Source organism: Oreochromis aureus, linkage group 5 (genome assembly GCF_013358895.1).
Source record: "Oreochromis aureus strain Israel breed Guangdong linkage group 5, ZZ_aureus, whole genome shotgun sequence".
Classification (NCBI taxonomy): domain Eukaryota; kingdom Metazoa; phylum Chordata; class Actinopteri; order Cichliformes; family Cichlidae; genus Oreochromis; species Oreochromis aureus.
The window spans coordinates 8,651,390-8,669,521 of NC_052946.1; the positions used below are offsets into that span (position 1 = coordinate 8,651,390).

The following is an 18,132-nucleotide window of genomic DNA, read 5'->3' on the forward strand; positions in this document are numbered from 1 at the left end:
TGTGCAGGGTCTGCACAGCTCTGCAGAAATGGAAGTTTTCATTTCTTCATTTCCTCAGGATAGCTCTGGCTGTTTGAACAGGTGTGCGAGCCCCCTCCCCCACAGCCCCAGGGATATAAAGGCTCCAGCATCCTCTCGTGCTGTCCAGCTTGGGCCGTGCTTTCATCAGTCCACAGCGCAGGGGAACAACCTCACACAGGGAAGCCTAAACAGACTAATGCTTTTCCAATCGCCCTCCTGTCTTGGTTGTTATTACTCCAAAACAGCTGGGCTAAGAGACACAGAAGAGCTTGTTAAATGGGGGAAAGTGAGCATCTGAACGTACTGATTACAGAGGGCGAGGAGTGGGGAGAGCCGTGTGTTTTGGTACATGCTTTGTGTTTTCCCCCCAAGGCAATGAATACACCCGGACTGAGTCATGCTAGACTGGAGCCACAGCTCTGGCTCCTTAAGCTCCTCTCCCTCTTTTTTTCCTCTTCGCTCTCCTCCCACTGTTGACACAACCAGCTGGGCTCCTGATGCATCCAAACACACACATATAACCCAACACATGTTGGGAGAGGTGCTTGATGGGAGGACAGAAGGAGGGAGGGAGGAGTGATGAAATGGCAGAAGGAGCAGGGGCAGCCGGTGCGAGAGGCCCACACTGAGATTGATGAGCTGCTGTAGAATCTAGCAGGTAAACACCAGTGTGGCTCTTCTTCCCCCACACAGAGCTTCTCTGGGATTAAGCCACTTGTTGGAAGAGGTTTCCTGTTTGCTAAAAGCCACGCTCTCTCTCTCTCGTACCACCCCTTCATTTGTCTCAGCTTGTTTACATGTTTTTTGATTTATTTATTTACCGACCTTTGTCGTTTTTTTCCTTTTTGGTCATTTCCTGCTCGACACCTGAGAAAGTCATTGCAGTGTTTCTGTGCTTTGAACGTGCAGCTCCTTTGCTCCTCAGCATCACTATGTTCATGGCCTTTTAAATATCACCAGTAGGTGGTGATATGACTCTTTAGAAGCTGCCTCAGAGATCTCCTAAATAAATAACCTCTCCTACGCGGCCTTATTTGATCCCACATCCCTTCAGCAAAACAATGTCTCGTTACTGCTGTGTGATATTTTTTTTCACTTTGTAAGAAAGAAACTGCTTTCCTTTTTTTCTGACTCTTTTTGAGCTGCCTACTTTTAACGAGACACATGAATATGTATTCGTGGGGTGCATGTACAATGCTTGGGGAATCTTACCCTCAAATAATGCAGAAAGGATGAATGATGGTTTGCTCCCTTTTAGGCAGCAACAAAAGAAGATGTCAGCTGTGTTTGTGGATGTTGCACGGGTAAATTTACAGCATATTTCTCAAAAACGTCGCTTATTTACATCAGTGGGTTAACTGCACTGATGTGAGAATAAGGTTTTTGCCTCACTGGATATTCAAGGCGGTTCACTTTTTTGATATTTTAGAATATATTTCAAGATAAACTTTTCAAGTCAAATATGTTTGAGAAAGACTCCTGTATTCAGTTCAGTCCAGATCTTTTATATAGCGCCAAATCACAACAGCAGTCGCCTCAAGGTACTTTATGTTGTAAAGTCCCTACAACAAAACAGAGAAAACCCAACACTCAGAGCGAGCACTTGGCGACAGCAGGAAGGAAAAACTAAGAATCGTCAGGCAGAACCAGGCTCAGGGAATCAGCCATCTGCCCGTGAAGGGGGTGTTACTGTCATTATTTGCCACAGTTTTCTCTTCTTTTTTTTTTCCTGTCTGTGAAAGGTCTGACCTTGTGGATATAACCCTGAGGTGGTTTTCTATCTGTCCCTCTCTGTAGCCTAGATCACAGCTCTGTGAGAGTTGTTTGGTCTGGACTGTGGCTGAAGTCTCAGTAGCCTCACTTCCTTCTCTATCTGCAAGAATGTTTTGCTCGGGGAAGCTGTTTGTTATTTCCCCATCGATCAGGAAGTGTAAGAGAACGTGCACGCTTGTGTGTGTGTTGGCTATGTGTGCAATGAGAGGTGGACTCCAGGGTCCAAATCTCCCTGTTACGTCCACTCGCAGCGGACAGGAGCTTGGGGCAGATTTGTGATGTAATCAGGAGTTAATCTCTACCCTGCTGCTTGCTGATCAGCCCCACAGGGGCATGCATGGCAACTGAGGCATGCATGCACCCCCCGCCCCACCTTTGAAATACACCCACACACATTCCATATATCTGCAGCTCTGCCATCCTTCAGCCCCTCTAACTCCCAGCTGAACTACTAATCCCATTACCAAAGCAAGAGAGCAAAAGCCTCCAATTCACCTGAACCCTCATACTCGTTACACATCAAGAGCAGCATTAGAGCCCAATGGATGGAGAAATCACATTCCTGACCCGGCTCAGGTTGCATAACATGCAACCTGCGTAGCCGTATTGGTTGAACCATCACCAGAACTGGAGCTTTTGGCCAAGCCGCTAATGTAGGCAGGGTTGTACTTTATTGGCTGAGAGATCTCAGCATCACTTTAGGAGCAAAAACAGTTATCTAACATTTATTGGCACATTTGAATCATTCCCTTGTTCTTTTGGGTAAAAAGTGAATGCAGATTATGACCTCAGAAGGCTGCTTCAGTCTCATTCATTCACCCAGTTACTGCAAAAATAATAATAATAATAATCCTAGCATGTTTGAGATTTGTACTGTAACCTCTGGAGAGGAATCTTCACCAACAGGACGTCATCCCTCAGAGGGAGCCTTCACCACTTTTTGGATAAAGGTTGCCATGGTGACAGTCGGAAACAGGTTGTTTCCTTGGTGACTGAAGGTCCTGCCCAGCGTGCGCATTAGCTTCATTGTTACTGTCCTCTCATATGCAGCCTTGCTGACAGCCACACACAGGCAGAGAGGTGTTCGAACCAAAAACCAAACTGCAGCACCATTACCAGCCTGCTGCAGTACTATGTTTTGTTCTGTTATTAGTTTAAAAATAGCCAGCCTTTCTTTCTTTATTTCCATCTGTCTTTCAAGATGCCGATACTGAGGTCGGCTAATGTTTTTCCCTGCTCACTTGGTTCTCCCATTAGGAGTCTGTCTGTGGTCAGATGGGCAGCATCAAAGCAGAGGTGTTAGTGAGACACCATGTCAACCTGCGGCTCTCTGTCGGAGGGAAGGGGGGGGGGGGAGTATTACCCTGGGATAGCTAATGATAGCCTGCTGGGAGCTGGGAGGGGGAAGAGAGGACAGTGGTGGGGTATCTTTTTTTTGATTAGCATGCTTTGATTTGGGTTTCTTTTCTTTTTTGGGGAGGTTATATATAAAATATTTCTTGTGATCAGCTGTCCACAGGCATTCACTCAGCTGGCAGCACAGCCAACCGTGACTGGCACATAATACCTCCTCACCTCTACCACTCAGCTGCAAAAATCAATCTTTTTTTTTTTTTCCTAGCCTGGAACATCCACTGGCTCGGAAGCAGTCTGAATGATGGTGTGTTGGCTCGCAGATAAGGAAGTAGTCAGTGGAGGACTGAGGAGGGAGTACTTTGTAGTGAGAGGCTTTGACTGAGATAGATGGGGCTGAAAGAGTGTGAACTTAGGTGGAAAGAAAAGCTCAGACTCTATCATCGAGTTGTGCATTTGGATGCTGCGAATGGCAGCGGTGTTAAGAGGCCTATATTGAACCAATAGAACTGGAGGAGTAAGAAAATAGATTGGAGTTTAAGAGTTCTGACATATTTCATAACCTTAGTTTCTATAATGTGTTTTCCGTACACATTGAGCTGTTGTGTTAAAGGAGCCAGAAGCTCTGCCCTTCGTATTGTCATTGTGAGCTGCCTTTTTTTTTTTTTTCTTTCTTTCAAAAACAGCGGGTGGGAGTCACCTGCTAGAGGGGGATTGCCCTTTGGTTGAAGACCTCTCACCTCACTCGCCTCTTGAGGCATCCCCCAGCAGGCTGTCTGTGTCACAGCTTGACTGGCAGGTACAAAGTAACCACTGTGTGCTCTTAGGTCCTAAACTCACCCCTGCCACTCAGCTGTCACAGGACAATGCTGGGCTGCCCCACCCGCCTGACCTGCCTCTTTGTGTCCTCATTGAATTACAGGACAAGTTGGTTCTGTGCACTCTCAAAGTAATTGAAAACATGTGATTAAAAAAAGGCAGAGATTTGCACCAGTGAACGTGACTCCATCCAACAGGAGCAGCGCTCAGATAGAGCCTGTGAAAGATGATATCGGCATGTGGCATCCTCATTATGAGGACTTAAACCTCTCTTTGTTAAGGTGTTAAGAGTGGTGCCGGGCTCTTTGATACGGTTGAAGGGGATTGTGTTGACCTCAAAATGAAGTCATGTTCCAGCATTCTGCTGCAGACGGAGCAGAACCTTTTAAGTTCCCTCTTCCCTCTTGGCCTTGTCAGGGTGTCTGCTGGGAAACAGGACTACAAAGTCTTCTTACTAGCTCCTACATTTTTATGGAGGAGATCCTTGTTGTTTCGTATTTATCCTTACATTCAACTCAGATAAAGTAAACAGATGGATATAAGCTAGCTAGTATGTAGCCAGTCTTCTTTTTTTCACCTATTTTGGCAGTTCCGCTCAGAACTTGGAAGTGTTTATGATATTGCGCAGCAAATATGGTTGAAAGCCCAGCATTCCAGATCAACACGTGTCACAATTACAGCTTTTTATTGTTTAATTTTAGATCAAATATTTCCACTGAAACTGAAAAAGCTGCCAAGTTGTTGTTTTCGAGTTTGCATTTTTGTTCAAACAACTGCAAAAATATTTAAATATATAACAAAGAAACAGCTTCACTGCTAAACCGGAGACTAAAATGGCCAATTTTAGAGACAGAACTCATTAAAGCTGAGCTTGATTGAAGTGCTGTCTATACGATGGTAGAAGAAAGAAATGTCCTTGCAAAGTGGGACAAAGGCTGTGTATTCCATTAATGTGTAGATGGTTATTTCCTTGGGCGTTTTTCACACATCTGTATCTGTCTGTAGTTGGCCCCCTTCTGTCACACGGTACAAAGCCACTGCAGGCAACATCAGTGTGTAGGTATAGGGACACACTGTCTGTCCGTCTAGGAGTAGACAGGGAAATGAGGTGCATAATTGTTGCTTTCAGGGAGTATCCGCTCTCATGAATGTGTGCTCTGTTTTTATTACTACCCTTGATTACCTTAATCCTCCGTCTGAGCTCAGGCCTGTCACACACACCGAGGGATTTGAGAGGTCAGAGATCAAACCATCCCCCTGCTCGCTCCTAAAATCACTGTCTCCTCATTAAACTACAGCCTTGTCTTTATCTCTTTACTCCCTCCTTTTCTCCATGATTCCAGCCCCAGCTCCTGCTTTGTCGCTGTCAACCATTCCCCTCTGTCTGTTGCTCTTTTGTCCCTCTCCACTTCTCTGCTCTCCTTAAAAGAGAGCATGCTTCTGTCTGCCCGTCTTCCTTAATGGACTTGGTCCTCTCAGCATCACCATAGCACTATGTTCAGTAAAGGCAGCATTTGCGGGGTACTTCAGTGCAAATGAAGTTGGAGCTAGATGGAAATTACATGCTTCGGTTCCTTAAAAGCATTCTTTTCTTCCCTTCCATTTGGAAGGGGATGGGGTGTAAATGGGGATGGCGGTGAAGGGTTGGGGGCAGGAGGCTGAATTTTCAGGGGGTTTTGTTATTTGCAATCAAATGCATTCGTTCTAAAGATGTTGTAGTGGAAACACTGCTCAAGAAATTATATTTGAGTTAATGATGCTTACAGCATGAAAGACAAACCTGCACTATGGGCCCATTTTCCAATTCATTTTTGAACAAGCACACGCTAAGAAACGGCATCATGTTGATCCATTGAATTGGTTAATAATGGTGCTAATAGCTTTGTTTATGTGGAAAATAGACAGGAAAATGACACACGGGTTTCTTTTTTTTTTGCAGTTGCCATTCATGTTTCCATTTTAATTCCTAACTCTGCATGCGTTGCATAGCATTAGGACACTTGCTAAGCATTATACCAACTCTTTAAATGCACATTTTTGCACTGATGAAACCCTTCCACACAATCCTTTTAGTACATTAATTGACACATGTCACAAATGAAACCTCCATTAGTGTTAATGGCATTAGCATTCCCTTTGTTAAAAGCCTCACTGTTTTGAGTAATCACCAAGGAAGCAGTGGAGAATCACACTTGGAAATCTCAGAAGTTGATAATCAAATTAACTTTGGGCAAACCTGGTTTGTATTGTCATAAGCAGATGTGTGATGGGAAGCATTAGCTGGAAGTTTATCAGGAAAATCAAATTCATTACAGACTGCTCATGACTGTTTTGCATAATTAGAGATGGAAAATCCTGTAACGTTGAAATTGTGTCATCTTCTTCAGTTCTTAACCAGATATTTAGTATGTTTTACAAGTTTGCTGTTAAACTGATTTTGATAAAACCGGTAACATTGAGCTAGGATTTGGTTATCTTTAAAATGTTCTATAATTGACAGATTTAGACATTTCCTTCATTTATAAGCAGTTGCAGGCAAAGCTGTGGAATCGGCCTTTGGATAACTATACGGCCATATGGATAGGATAAACGATAAAGAGCAGAATTCACCATGTCTGTAGTTAATGTGCTTCTCAAAGACGTTTTAACTTTCAAAGTAGCCATGACAGAGAAAATGAATCTTGTAGTTCATCTAATCCAAAAGGTCAGCCTTCATCATTAAACCAGATTGTCTCCGAGACGCTGTGGGATTTCTTCGTTAATGATGATCTTCAGTGTACAACATTCACTGTCATTTCACACCACTTGAAAATCCTAAAATGGTTAAAGAGACAGTGCCCATTTAAACCATAGTGTGCCTGGCATCACATTAACATTGCCCACTTTTACTGTATAGAATTATTTCAGTGTCTTTCTGTTGGATGGGAAATGTGTGCTGTTATTGAAAAGCCCAGGAATTAAATGGCCCCGGGTGTTTTTTCTTCTTCTGTAACATAAGAAACGGTAAAATGACTAAAAGTTCTTGCATCTTTTCCTGTGTATTACCTTTTTATAGAAAGGTTTATTCAGCCACATGTGAAGCGCTAACCATCAGTCAAAGTGATGTTTAAGATGTGCCATCAGGCAGCCAGTGGAGCTTGACACTGAGGAGGAGCAGACGTCTCACTTTGAAATTGCTCACTCGTTCGGCGAGAACATCGGGGAGGCTGCGAGTCGCTTCCCCCCAAGGCCTTAGAGGTCACTGCCTCGGCCTGACTAATGGGCCACAGGTCACGTTGTAAAGAGATTTACCGACTGGCCAAGACATCCAGTTAGCATCACTCGTAGTTTCATTCAATTTCCTTCAACTGCTAAAGACTGCAGTGTGTGTAAAACCTAATATTTTCCCCTCCAGGGTAGTGGACTCATTTATCACAGCAGGCTTCAGGCTGTTAAACTCAGCTGTCCTTCTGGGTATTGAGACATTTGAGTGATGTCAAGCGACATGTCAGTCACTTACCTTTCAGTGACCTCAGCTCCCACTCAGAGCCTTTCATTTGGGAGAGCACTGTAATGTAATGAGATAAGGCCTTAGGCTGTAAGTCACTTTTCAGAACCTTTCACTAAGAGAGGCTGATTTATTCCCCCTTTCCTATACAGCAACCCAAACACATTTACTGTTACGTGTAAACATTGTGAGAGTGGGCACTGTTATTCCCATTGCCAATCATTTTCTTGCTGAATAGAGCACTTCTCAGATTCAGAGCTTGTAATTGTAAGCACACGAGGAAGAGCTAAGGAGTTTTCAATCCCCTAAGGCTCGATTGTGTTTCTATATCCCTTATCCAAAGTGTTTTGCAGCTTGCATCTCATTGCTATGAGTTACAACACTGACCTAACCATCAGCAACAGCTGTGGACACATGATCTACCTGCCAGCCCTGCAGGTAACGGAGGATCTCCTCAGCCTTTTAAGCGCCAACTGTAATGTGTTATTGGAGAAACTCAGCTGTCAAATCCAGCTCTGAAGCTGTGAAACTGATCTGCAAAGGGGAAAGGCTGTTAAATCTACACGGACACTGGTTTTTTTTGTTTTGTTTTGTTTTCTTTGTCCAACTCATCCGCTTGTCTCTTTTGAACCTCGGTCCAGAACCAATCCACTCACTGTCAGCTTCCCAGCTCTGCCTACTGTATCCTCGCTGTGTTTGCCCACACTGTCTCACTCTGCACCCGGTCTAGCTGGAGGCCTTTGTTGGTGACTTTGGCTGCCAACATGCTGGAACAGCCAGGAGTGATGAAGGCTTGGGGGGGAATTAGCTGGTGACAGGAACTCTGTGAGGACTGCAGAGCTGGCAGAGCCCTACAAGGAGCCTCAGAGCGGAGTCACGTCGCCGCAAAGCCCTGCTCTCTCTGCAGGAGAGGGGGATGAAATATGAACTCCTTTTAATATCCCACCTAATAACTGTGTTGACAAGCGCCATGAGTTATCTTCTGCAGGAATGTCGTGGCATTTGGATAATTAGCACGTAAATAGAAGTTTGTGATACCCTGCTATAACACAGCGGTGGAGACGTTTTTATAGTGGCAAAGGTTAGGCGGTAATTTTACTAGCCTTCTTGTGAAGCCAAGTACAGGTCTCTCATTGGTGGTGGTGGTAGCTTACAGGCCAGTCAGCTGGGAGGGGACCAAGCCAAGAGATTCACTGCCTGCACTGAGACCAATTAATTTACACTCAAATCCATGCCTGCATCCACTTGGCACTTGTTTGCTCAGAGAACCAGAAAGCTGTTCTTTGCTCTCTTTTTTTTGCGAGAGTTGTTTGTGTTTTTTTTTTTTTTTTTGTGGGGTAGCTTGACAGAAATCTTTTTGGGAAAATGCTGATTCTTTCACACTTGTCGCACTCCGGCGATGCCACACAAAAAAACTGATAATTGCTTTTGTGGCGCGATGTTTGTTCAAACCATCTCAGTGAATGCAGCGCACCAACGAATGCCTGCCTGAAGCTGTTTTCCAAACCCTGGAAAGTGAAGGTGACTTTAAACAACCTGGAGCAAAATTATGTGCATTTTACTGTCGAGTTGTTGATAATGGGAAACCGCCTTGGGGAGCCTGGAAAGAAGACACCAGGTTTACAGATTTATATCTTTTGTTAACAAAAAAAGAGAAGGAGGGAAAAAACTGTATCCTAAAAACATCCAGCGTCACGGCTGTTTGTGTATGAAAGGGGCATTATCATAGCATTTTAGCATATCAGTCTTGTTAACATCCCCTCCATACTTAAGTAATTACTCTGAAGAGATAGTGATGGCATTATTAATTGTTTGAGTCTCCAATTAAATCGTTTCGGTGGCTGTCATTCCCGCTGGCTCGGGTCCCTGTTGGCACGGGATCTGGCTCGCAAAGTAAATAGGAGTACAAAGCTGACAGCTGTCTGATAAATTATGCACAGCCCTGTGTTTCAGAGGTGCACGCACACACACACACACACTCTTGCACCCACATACACACTGATCCTCGCATGCTTAGGCCCCAGCGGTACTGTTGAGAGGATCTGGAGACTCATTAAACTCCTCCACACATTTAGTTTCTGTTTCTGCCCCGTTCCCTCCTCTGTGGATTCTGTCTGTCTCGCGTGTCTGTCTTCTTCCTCTTCTTCACACCTTCTTTTAGCGTCCCTCGTGTTAGCTCTCGCTCCGTCTTGGCTCTCCTGTTTGCTCATCTGGCATCTCCATTAACACGGTGGTATTATAGCTCCCTTCTCCTCTCATATCCTCTGCAGATTACAGGGCTGATATGAGGGCTCAGGCCACAGCCAAATGGAGTGTGGGGGTGGAGGGGGTGGGCTACAGAGCCGGGGCCAAAATCAACTGAGTAGAGTCCATCTATGCTGGGCCAAACCTGTTGACAGAGAAATTTCATGGTTCGGTATAGAATTTTAATAATATGGTTTTGCGTTTGCCTGAACTTTATTCATAGTAATCTTTTCAAAAAAGGGAAATGTTACAAAATCATATAATCTTGCAAAATCAGTCAAATGGCAGCTCTTCTATGACGCTGCCATACCTGGGAACGCTCATGCCATGCTGCAGTTTATCCAAAGGACTGGAAGATGTTAGAAGAGTATTTTCACTGGTTGAGCAGCACTAATTATGATGAGTAAGCAGTGTTTCCCACAGATGTCCACTCTAATCAGCCATAATATTATGAACACCTGACTAATGTTGTGGTGGTCCCCCCAAAACAGCCCTTAGCCATCAAGGTGTATGGACTCCACTAGACCAGCGGTCCCCAGCCCCCAGGCCACGGACTGGTACCGGTCCGTGAGTCGTTTGGTACCGGGCTGCGAGAGTTGAGGCTCGGGTGTGAAATTTATGGTTTTCAGGGTTTTTATCGGTTTTTATCGTTAACTCAGTTTCCCTGGGTTTTTTCCCATGTGTTATGAATAAATCTTCCCTTTTTTTTTTTTTTTGGTACCTGTACTGGTTTTATTTGTTGTATTTATCCGCGACACCTTAAAGGCCAGTCTGTGAAAATAATGTCAGACATAAACCGGCCCGTGGCGCAAAAAAGGTTGGGGGCCGCTGCACTAGACCACTGAAGGTGTGCTGTGGTATCCGACACCAAGAGAATAATGGATCCTGTAAGTTTGTAAGTCCATGTTTGTCCAGCACATGCCACTGATGCTCGATTGGATTGAGATCCGGGGAATTTGGAGTCCGAGTGAACACCTCAAACTCATTGTTGTGCTCATCAAACCATCCCTGAACCATTTGAAATTTTTCGGCAGTTTGACGTGTACCTCTGCTCATCTGTTGAATCGGACCGCCTTCACTCCCCACCTGTATCAATGAATCTTGGCCGCTGATGACCCTGTTCCTGGTTCACCGCTGTTCTTTACTTGGATCACTTTGCTAGATACCACTGCAGACCAGGAACACCCCACAAGAGCTGCAGTTTTGGAGATGCTCTGTCCAGTCTTCTAGTAATAACTGTTTGGTCCTTGTCAAACTCACTCAAATCTGTCCACTTGCCCACTTTTCCCGCTTCTAACATCAACTTTGATGATAAAATGTCCAACCGGTTCCCTAATGTATCCAACCCACTAATGCGCGAATCTTTCAGAGAGATGAAGAAAGGTTTTAAAAAACACATGTCACCAGATATGCTCGGATAGCTGTTAACATACCTGTGCAGCTAAGTCTTTGTGTGAGAAACTACGATTCAGTTCATCTTGGTGAACCCTCCACTGGATATTCAACTGCTTGATATATTTTAATTTCCCTGTCGATGGGCTGCATAGTAAAATCCATTTGCTAACAACTTACTGTATAAAGAACAGGTGTTTTTAAATATCCCGTATCAGGTACAGTGCAGTATCATTGACCACTACTTCTTTTATAAAAATATGTCTTTATGAATCGGTACTGGTTTGTCTGATGTGCACAAGGATTTGAATGTGTGCTTATTAGAAAGTGGTGTCCTGTAAGTAGCAACCCAAACAGCTCATTATCCGCTCTTGTTGGAAAACTTGAGCGTCTTCCTGTTTATGTTAGTCAGCATTTGTGGCGTCTCACCACAAAAACATGAGGAGTTACAGACAGCGGAAAGTCTTCGCCTGACCTCAAGCAACATGACGTGAAGTGACGTTAGTACAGACTCCATCGCCGCACAGAACAGTGACACTTTATACAACACAAAGCCACGTTAGACAAATCTGCAGCCAGTCTAGTTTTCCCCTCCATCAATCTATCATTCCCAATCTTCCACCCCTCCTCCCTCTCTCTCTCTGTTTCCCTCATCCTGCTGTCTGGACAGCACATTAGAGTGGTGTGAGAGGACCTGGACATTATGCCTTTTTCCTTTGTGTTATCACTCTTAGCCATCAGTTTCCAGTTACTTCGCATGTTGCCACGTCGTCACCTTCTGTAGATTTCCTCTCCACACCCTCTTACCTCCACTTTCTTTTTTTTCTTTTTTAATCCTTTCTCTTCTCTGATGACTGAAAGATAAATGGCTAATAAATTGGCTTGGTGAGGTAGGCTGAAACATGCGGTCAGGTTACATACATGTTAAATAGATCGACAGTGGACCTGCACATGAACCGAAACACAGTGTGCCGTTACTTCTCAGTCAGAAGCAGTTTTTACACATGAACTTGAGACAGCGTTGGGAGGAAAAGGTCTGGACGTTGTCTCACTTAAGGAAACAGTTTAATGTCCACTTAAACCAGACATTTACGTTGTCACCTGCATGTCTTTGTTTAAAGTCGTGAAAAGTTCAGCACCAAGGTGCATGTGTGAAAACCACAATGTACAGTAAATATTCAGACAGTAAAGGGATTAAAGGTTAAAACTACAGTGTGGATTTTTATACAGCAGTAGGTCTAACTCACTGCATACTCCATTTATTGCTTAGCTTCTGGTCATACAAACTGCAAAACTGCAATAGGCTTTTAGTTTATGTACGAATGTTTAAACAAAAATAGATAAAGGTCATAAAATAGTTTTAGTTTTGCTTGAAGAAAGTTAATGATAAACTGACTAGTTGACAGCATGAAGTTCATACAACATAAATGTTGAATTGAACTTTTAAGGTTCCTCTCAACAAGGCAGCAAGTAACCACAATTTTAAAATAACCGCATCCTTTACCAAATGTTGCTTCTTTACTAATACTAGATGCCTGGCTGTAACTCTTCCCTTTATTAGATAAAACTGTGGATTTCTGTTGCTTACCTTTGCCATTTACTTAGATTTTGTGGTTAAACAAGGAAATAATGTCAGCAGTCATTCATTTCACTTTAGTTCAATCATGGTTACTATAATCTATGGACATTATCTGAAGGATTACTGTACGAGGTTAAAGAATACTGCTTAGTGCATCTAAATGCAATGTACTTGGATTTATATAGTATTTACTGACCCCCTAGACTGCAAATCACATTCTGATCACACATTCATCTAAAAGACAACAATAAAGTTGTAATTGATGGGGGGGTTTTTTAAGAGCAGGTGGTGTGGTGGGGGCTTAAATCACAAGACTTGAACATGGTTTATATTCAGCTTCACTTGCACTATGTTTTTCTCCAGACACTACTTGGTTGGGTCGCAGGAAAGAAGTGCAGTTTCAGTTATAACACGATGAGGTAGAATTCATTAACGCTGTGAGGTGCATCACAAGACTAAAGATAAAGGACAGCATGTGCAAATCACATGTGTCATCAGATTGTAATTAAAATGGCAGTAGCAGGGATAGAGTTTATTAGTGATGCTACATTAAAATGCTAGCAGTTGCAGTTGTAGCTGTGTAAGCTTTAGTTTGTGACTTCAAGAAAAATTGTCAGTTTCTGAAGTTATGCGAGCTGAATAAAGTGGCCCGGGGGAGGAGGAGACGATGCATTAGAACGGTATAAAGCACATAGGGATGGTGCACGCTGCAGCGATCGCCACCTGATCCCTCGGTGGCTCCGGCTAAAGTCATGACTTTTAAACTGGGCCCAGTGGGACACGAACACACCGCCAGGCAGCCTCTATGAATATGAATGATTCAACTGAGCATTGATCAAGTGCACAGCAGCATCCGCACACTATGAAAGCAGCACGCTGGTAATTGGAAGGGGATGTGGTAACCTCGAGCCCTCTGGTCGCCATGAAAAAATGTTGATGTTTATTATAACAAACCGTATGACATTATTATTGTTTGGTCTCGATCCCGCTGAGATGGAACCTCTGAGACCGTGTCATGTCTATGCCAGTAATGAATAAAAGCTGAAGAGTGTCCGTGTGCGCGTGCATGTGTGTGTCTGTCTGCCGAGCCCACTGATCAGACCACCGCACACGATGGAGGACGGTTTTGTTGCCAGAGAGGGCGAGAAATTCAATCAGCAATGACAAAATTAAATCTCAGACACAAAGACGATGTGCAGGCGCTTTTCCTGCCAGCTGTGGTTGAACAGGTTCTCAGTTGACTTCCTAACTCTATATTTCACCTCTGCTGATTGTTTATTAATATGCACATTTTTTATTTTTCTGCTCCAGCTGCCGTAACCTTTAGCGCAGTTGTTCGTATCGGAGTGCTGTCTTCGTTTTGACTTGGCGAATGGGATAATCTCAGTGTGAAAGAAAGATTATCCAGGCAACAGCGCCGGCTTGAACCCTCCACTGATCCCAGCCCCAGGCACAACAGTACAGCTAATGTGAGCGTAGAATGAGTTTTCATGCTACTCTGGATCAACGTTTTGAGCCTATAGCACCCAGACAAGCAAAAGCCTGCAGTGATGATGAACAATTGTCAAATTTACACAGATACCTTCTTGGTTGGCCCGAGGCAAGTTTTTGTCTCTTGCCTTAAGGAACTCCTTTTAACGTTGTCCAGAGTTCTGTGCAGCTAAGATTGTGGGAAAGAGGAATTTATCTAACGCAAGGCTTTGTTTGAAAGACGCTGGAAAGGAATACAAACACGGAGATTAAATGGATAAGTCAAATCTTATTAGTCAGATTCCCCTCCAAGTGGTCATATGTAAATGAGAAATTAGAGGAACTGAATAAAAATGGGAAATTCTGTAAAAACAAAACAAAAATGTGAGGTTTGCTGTAGGCTGTTTTGCCAAGACCAGTCGTACCATTTAACACAATACAGTGAGTCTGCTTGTAGCAACAAACTGTCAAAGATCAAAACCTTGAAAATTGCTGCATGCTCTTATTGTTATGTGTATTTTTGAAACATTTTTGTATTAGTTGATGAAAAAATGCGGCATTCAGCTGGATGTAAGTTCAGTGTTGCGTCTGCAAGGAAACCTTGCGTCCTGCCATTCGTGTAGATGTTACTTACCACCTACCTAAGCATTGTTACAGATCATGTCCACCCTTTTATGGAAACAGTACTCCCTGATGGCTGCGGCCTCTTTCAGCAGGATAACGCAACCTGGTTCAGGAACGGTTTGAGAAGCACAACAACGAATGTGAGGTGTTCACAAAGCCTCCGAATTCTTCAGATCTCAATCCTGTCGAGAATCTGTGGGACGCGCTGGACAAACAAGTCTGATATAATGTTATGCCTGAAAAGGTGTATGTTGTTATATCTGCAGGATGGCTGGATTAGAAAAAAATCATCCAATGTACTTTGTATGCACACTTTTGCAAAACAAGTCATGTGACATATGGGAGATGGGAATCTAAATTTGTGTATCTAAATGGCGATATCCACACTGCTATTTCTGAATTATTGCACAAATGGAAAAAGTATTTGATAGACAGCAAATTTTGCCCAGTCCAGGAACAGTATTTCCACGTTAAACCTCTTCCCTATAAAAATTACTGTTATTATTATGTTACAAAGCCAGCTGGGAAAGAGATTAAGTCTCAAATGCAGTGTATGCCAACCCCAGCTAAGCAGCAAAAACTTGCTTTTTCTACAGGTAACAGAAGCAGAGACGTACAGTGCATTTTGTGTGATGGCCTCTATCGGCTAGTTTTCATCTGCTTTGTGCTAAACAGGCTGCTAAGTAAAATCTGCAAAAGTAATACAACAAGTACTGTAACAAATTACTTTCTCCAGGAGGTAAATAAAAAAAGTAGCTACTTTCTGTTTCTTTCGTTTTTTTTAAACAACCCCAGCCTCTGCTCACTTGTATTGCAGCGGTTTTGGAGCAGCGGTGAAGCTGATAGAGATCACAGGACACATCTGGCTGGAGGAAATGCCTTCCACCGCCAGCAGTTAGTGGTAGGTCTTACAGGAGAAACCCTAACTCCTGCCATGAAATCTATCCAGGCTTGCGGCTTAGCACTTCAGTCCTTGAAAATTCACATCAACTATGCGATCAGATCATGAAGAGGTGACGATATCATACAGTGAAGTCCTGCAATGATCGTTTTTATCACATACATACATACATACATACATGCCTCTTACAAAAAAAAAAAATCTAATGTTTTTCTCCACTGTGATGCCTGCAAATAACACTCGAACGCTTTGGTTGCCCCTCTTGCTGCCCCCTGTGAGCATTTATCTGTGCTTGGCTGCGTGGCACACGAGCAAACAGTCGGACAGATGCCAGGTCTGGCTTATGGAGCCGTTACCCGTCGTGCGCTGGCAGGGTAGCGGACACCGTGAAGGACCCCGAGAACTAACTGTATGTCGCTACGCTTCAGATGCTCCGCTGGGTAAAGTTTGTCCAACTGCGCCACAGAGGGCCAGCATAAATATTTATCTGGTTTATTTGTTTTCACTGGCTGTGGGCCTTGTGTATTTGGAAAGAAAAACACGAGGAAAGAATGCTGGATTAGTATACCAGAGGTCACCAAGTGCTAATTTAACAAGGGGCACAGAAAGGGTAAAAGCTGCAAAGCGCAGCGCTGGATGTGTACGTCCTGCTGTCAGAGATGAAGGCTTTCTCAAAGCACTTTGAATTTCAAATTAAAAGTCTGGCTAGAAAGAAGCTCCTGGAGTCTCTTTAGTATATTTGTCCTGCCAGGATATTAAAATGCTTTCCATCACTCAGCTTGTTTCTAGACAAAGGATCTAATGATGCTTATTAATTAAGAAGACTTTCTCTAGCCTGATGACCACCACCCCCCCTCCTCACATTCATGAACTAGCCCCACCCTTCATGAATATTCAATGAGCAGCTGCTTAATAAACATGAGGGTTGTATAAAGCCGATCTCAGTTGCTGGCCTCCAAAAGCTGAGCAGGAAGCTGGAGAGCGACGGAGTGGGAGGGAGACATGTGAAGCAAGGAGGAAGGGGGGCGGTCAGTGTGTATGTGTGTGTGCATGAGTGTGTGTTGTGTGTGCATGAGTGTGTGTTGTGTGAAGGACGAGGCTGAGTGGCGAGATAGAGCCACAAGCTAGGGGGAAGTCAATCCTGTCAGCCCAAGTTGTCGTGCGGCTGTGGAAGAAAGACACATCGCACTGGAGTGGGAGTGAGTTCAGAGAGGAAAAGAAGAAGAAACAAGATAACTGCTGCTTCTCTTCTTCTTGGCTCGAGGGAGAGCGTGGATGGTGTGATCTCCTCCACCATGGGATGCAGCCTCTGTACCCTGCAGAAGCCCGAGGAGCAATATAAACTACTCTACGAAGTGTGCCAGGTACTGTGACCAAGCTTCTTCAGGCCTCAGGAGGAGCAGCTTCTTCTTTTTTTTTCTTTCTTTTTGTAGGTTGTTTTGTTGTTTTTTGCAGTTTCCATAAGAGCCACAGTCTGGTTTGGTAGCTCCCAGACTTTGTTGAACTGCAGCTCAGTTAGTTTGCGTCTCTGGGGGAAGGTCACCGGCTGAGTGGGAGTTGGAAGAGAGTGGAGTGGAGTTGAGCTGTTGCCGGCCGGAGCTCTCGCAGCTGAGTAGCCTGAACGCCGGTCACAGGGGTCAGTGAGAGGTGGCGCGCTGTGGTTTAAAGGAGGAGGGGGTGACGAAGAGGCGACGGCTCCCTCAGTGTGTCTGCTAGTGTGTGTCGATCGCTAACCCACCTCCTCATTGTCAGTTGAATGCTGACTCGGAGCTTTCCGAGCTTTAACCCCAGTTTGACTTTGACTAAAGTTTATGTTTAACACTCGGGTGCTTGTTGTGCATTTTTTCTTCCCACCAAAGAAACTGGACCAGGCAGATGCGTCATTAACAAGCAGGGAGAGCATTTTCTCCCAAGAGCCCTGAACTTGTCTGTTTTTTAGCACTTTTTATGGATCCAAGTTGCTCCTTAAACATACTCAGGATTTTCCCACTTAAGTATCACTTCCAAAAAAATGAGCATATGCAACTTTTATTCCATCTCATAATGCTGTAAATTATCTATTTTTTTGGCTGTTGGGCTGAGAAAAGGGAACGCAAGAATTGATGAAGAAAATAAAGTTGCCTCAGTGCTTTTGTAGTGTTAAACTTTTGTTGGTTCTTTTGGGTTCATGTGGAAAAAAGTATGCGAAACATAACTTTTTTTTTTTTTTATGTTGAAAGTGATCTAAGCAATTCTACTTTTCTTACCGAGGCGACCTCTGTGTGAACCCACCTTCTTCATCTCTCTTCTCAAAATTGTCAATCACCATAAGACTGCGGCATTAAAACAAAAACAAAAAACAGTTCCATTGTGAAATTTAGCTGGATGTATCATGTGAGTGTGTTTGCGTGTTCTTTGAGCAGAGAAGCTGTTCACGCTTCGGGACAAAACCCTACAACATGTTGCCGTTCTCTGATCCCCGCGAGCTTT

General features: G+C 43.9%; 1 protein-coding gene across 3 annotated transcripts in view; it reads left to right on the forward strand.

Annotated features, from left to right (window-relative positions):
• pdzrn3b (PDZ domain containing RING finger 3b) overlaps positions 1 to 18,132 on the forward strand; it is a 101,230-nt gene that overhangs the window by 64,778 nt on the left and 18,320 nt on the right. The window contains exon 1 of one of the 3 annotated variants that reach the window (XM_031748475.2): positions 16,617 to 17,027. The exons of the other annotated variants lie outside the window; for them this stretch is intronic. Coding sequence (XP_031604335.1) covers positions 16,959 to 17,027 — 69 coding nt within the window. The 5' untranslated portion in view covers positions 16,617 to 16,958. Of the gene's footprint in view, positions 1 to 16,616; positions 17,028 to 18,132 lie in introns of those variants that run through there. 3 annotated transcript variants of the gene reach the window in all.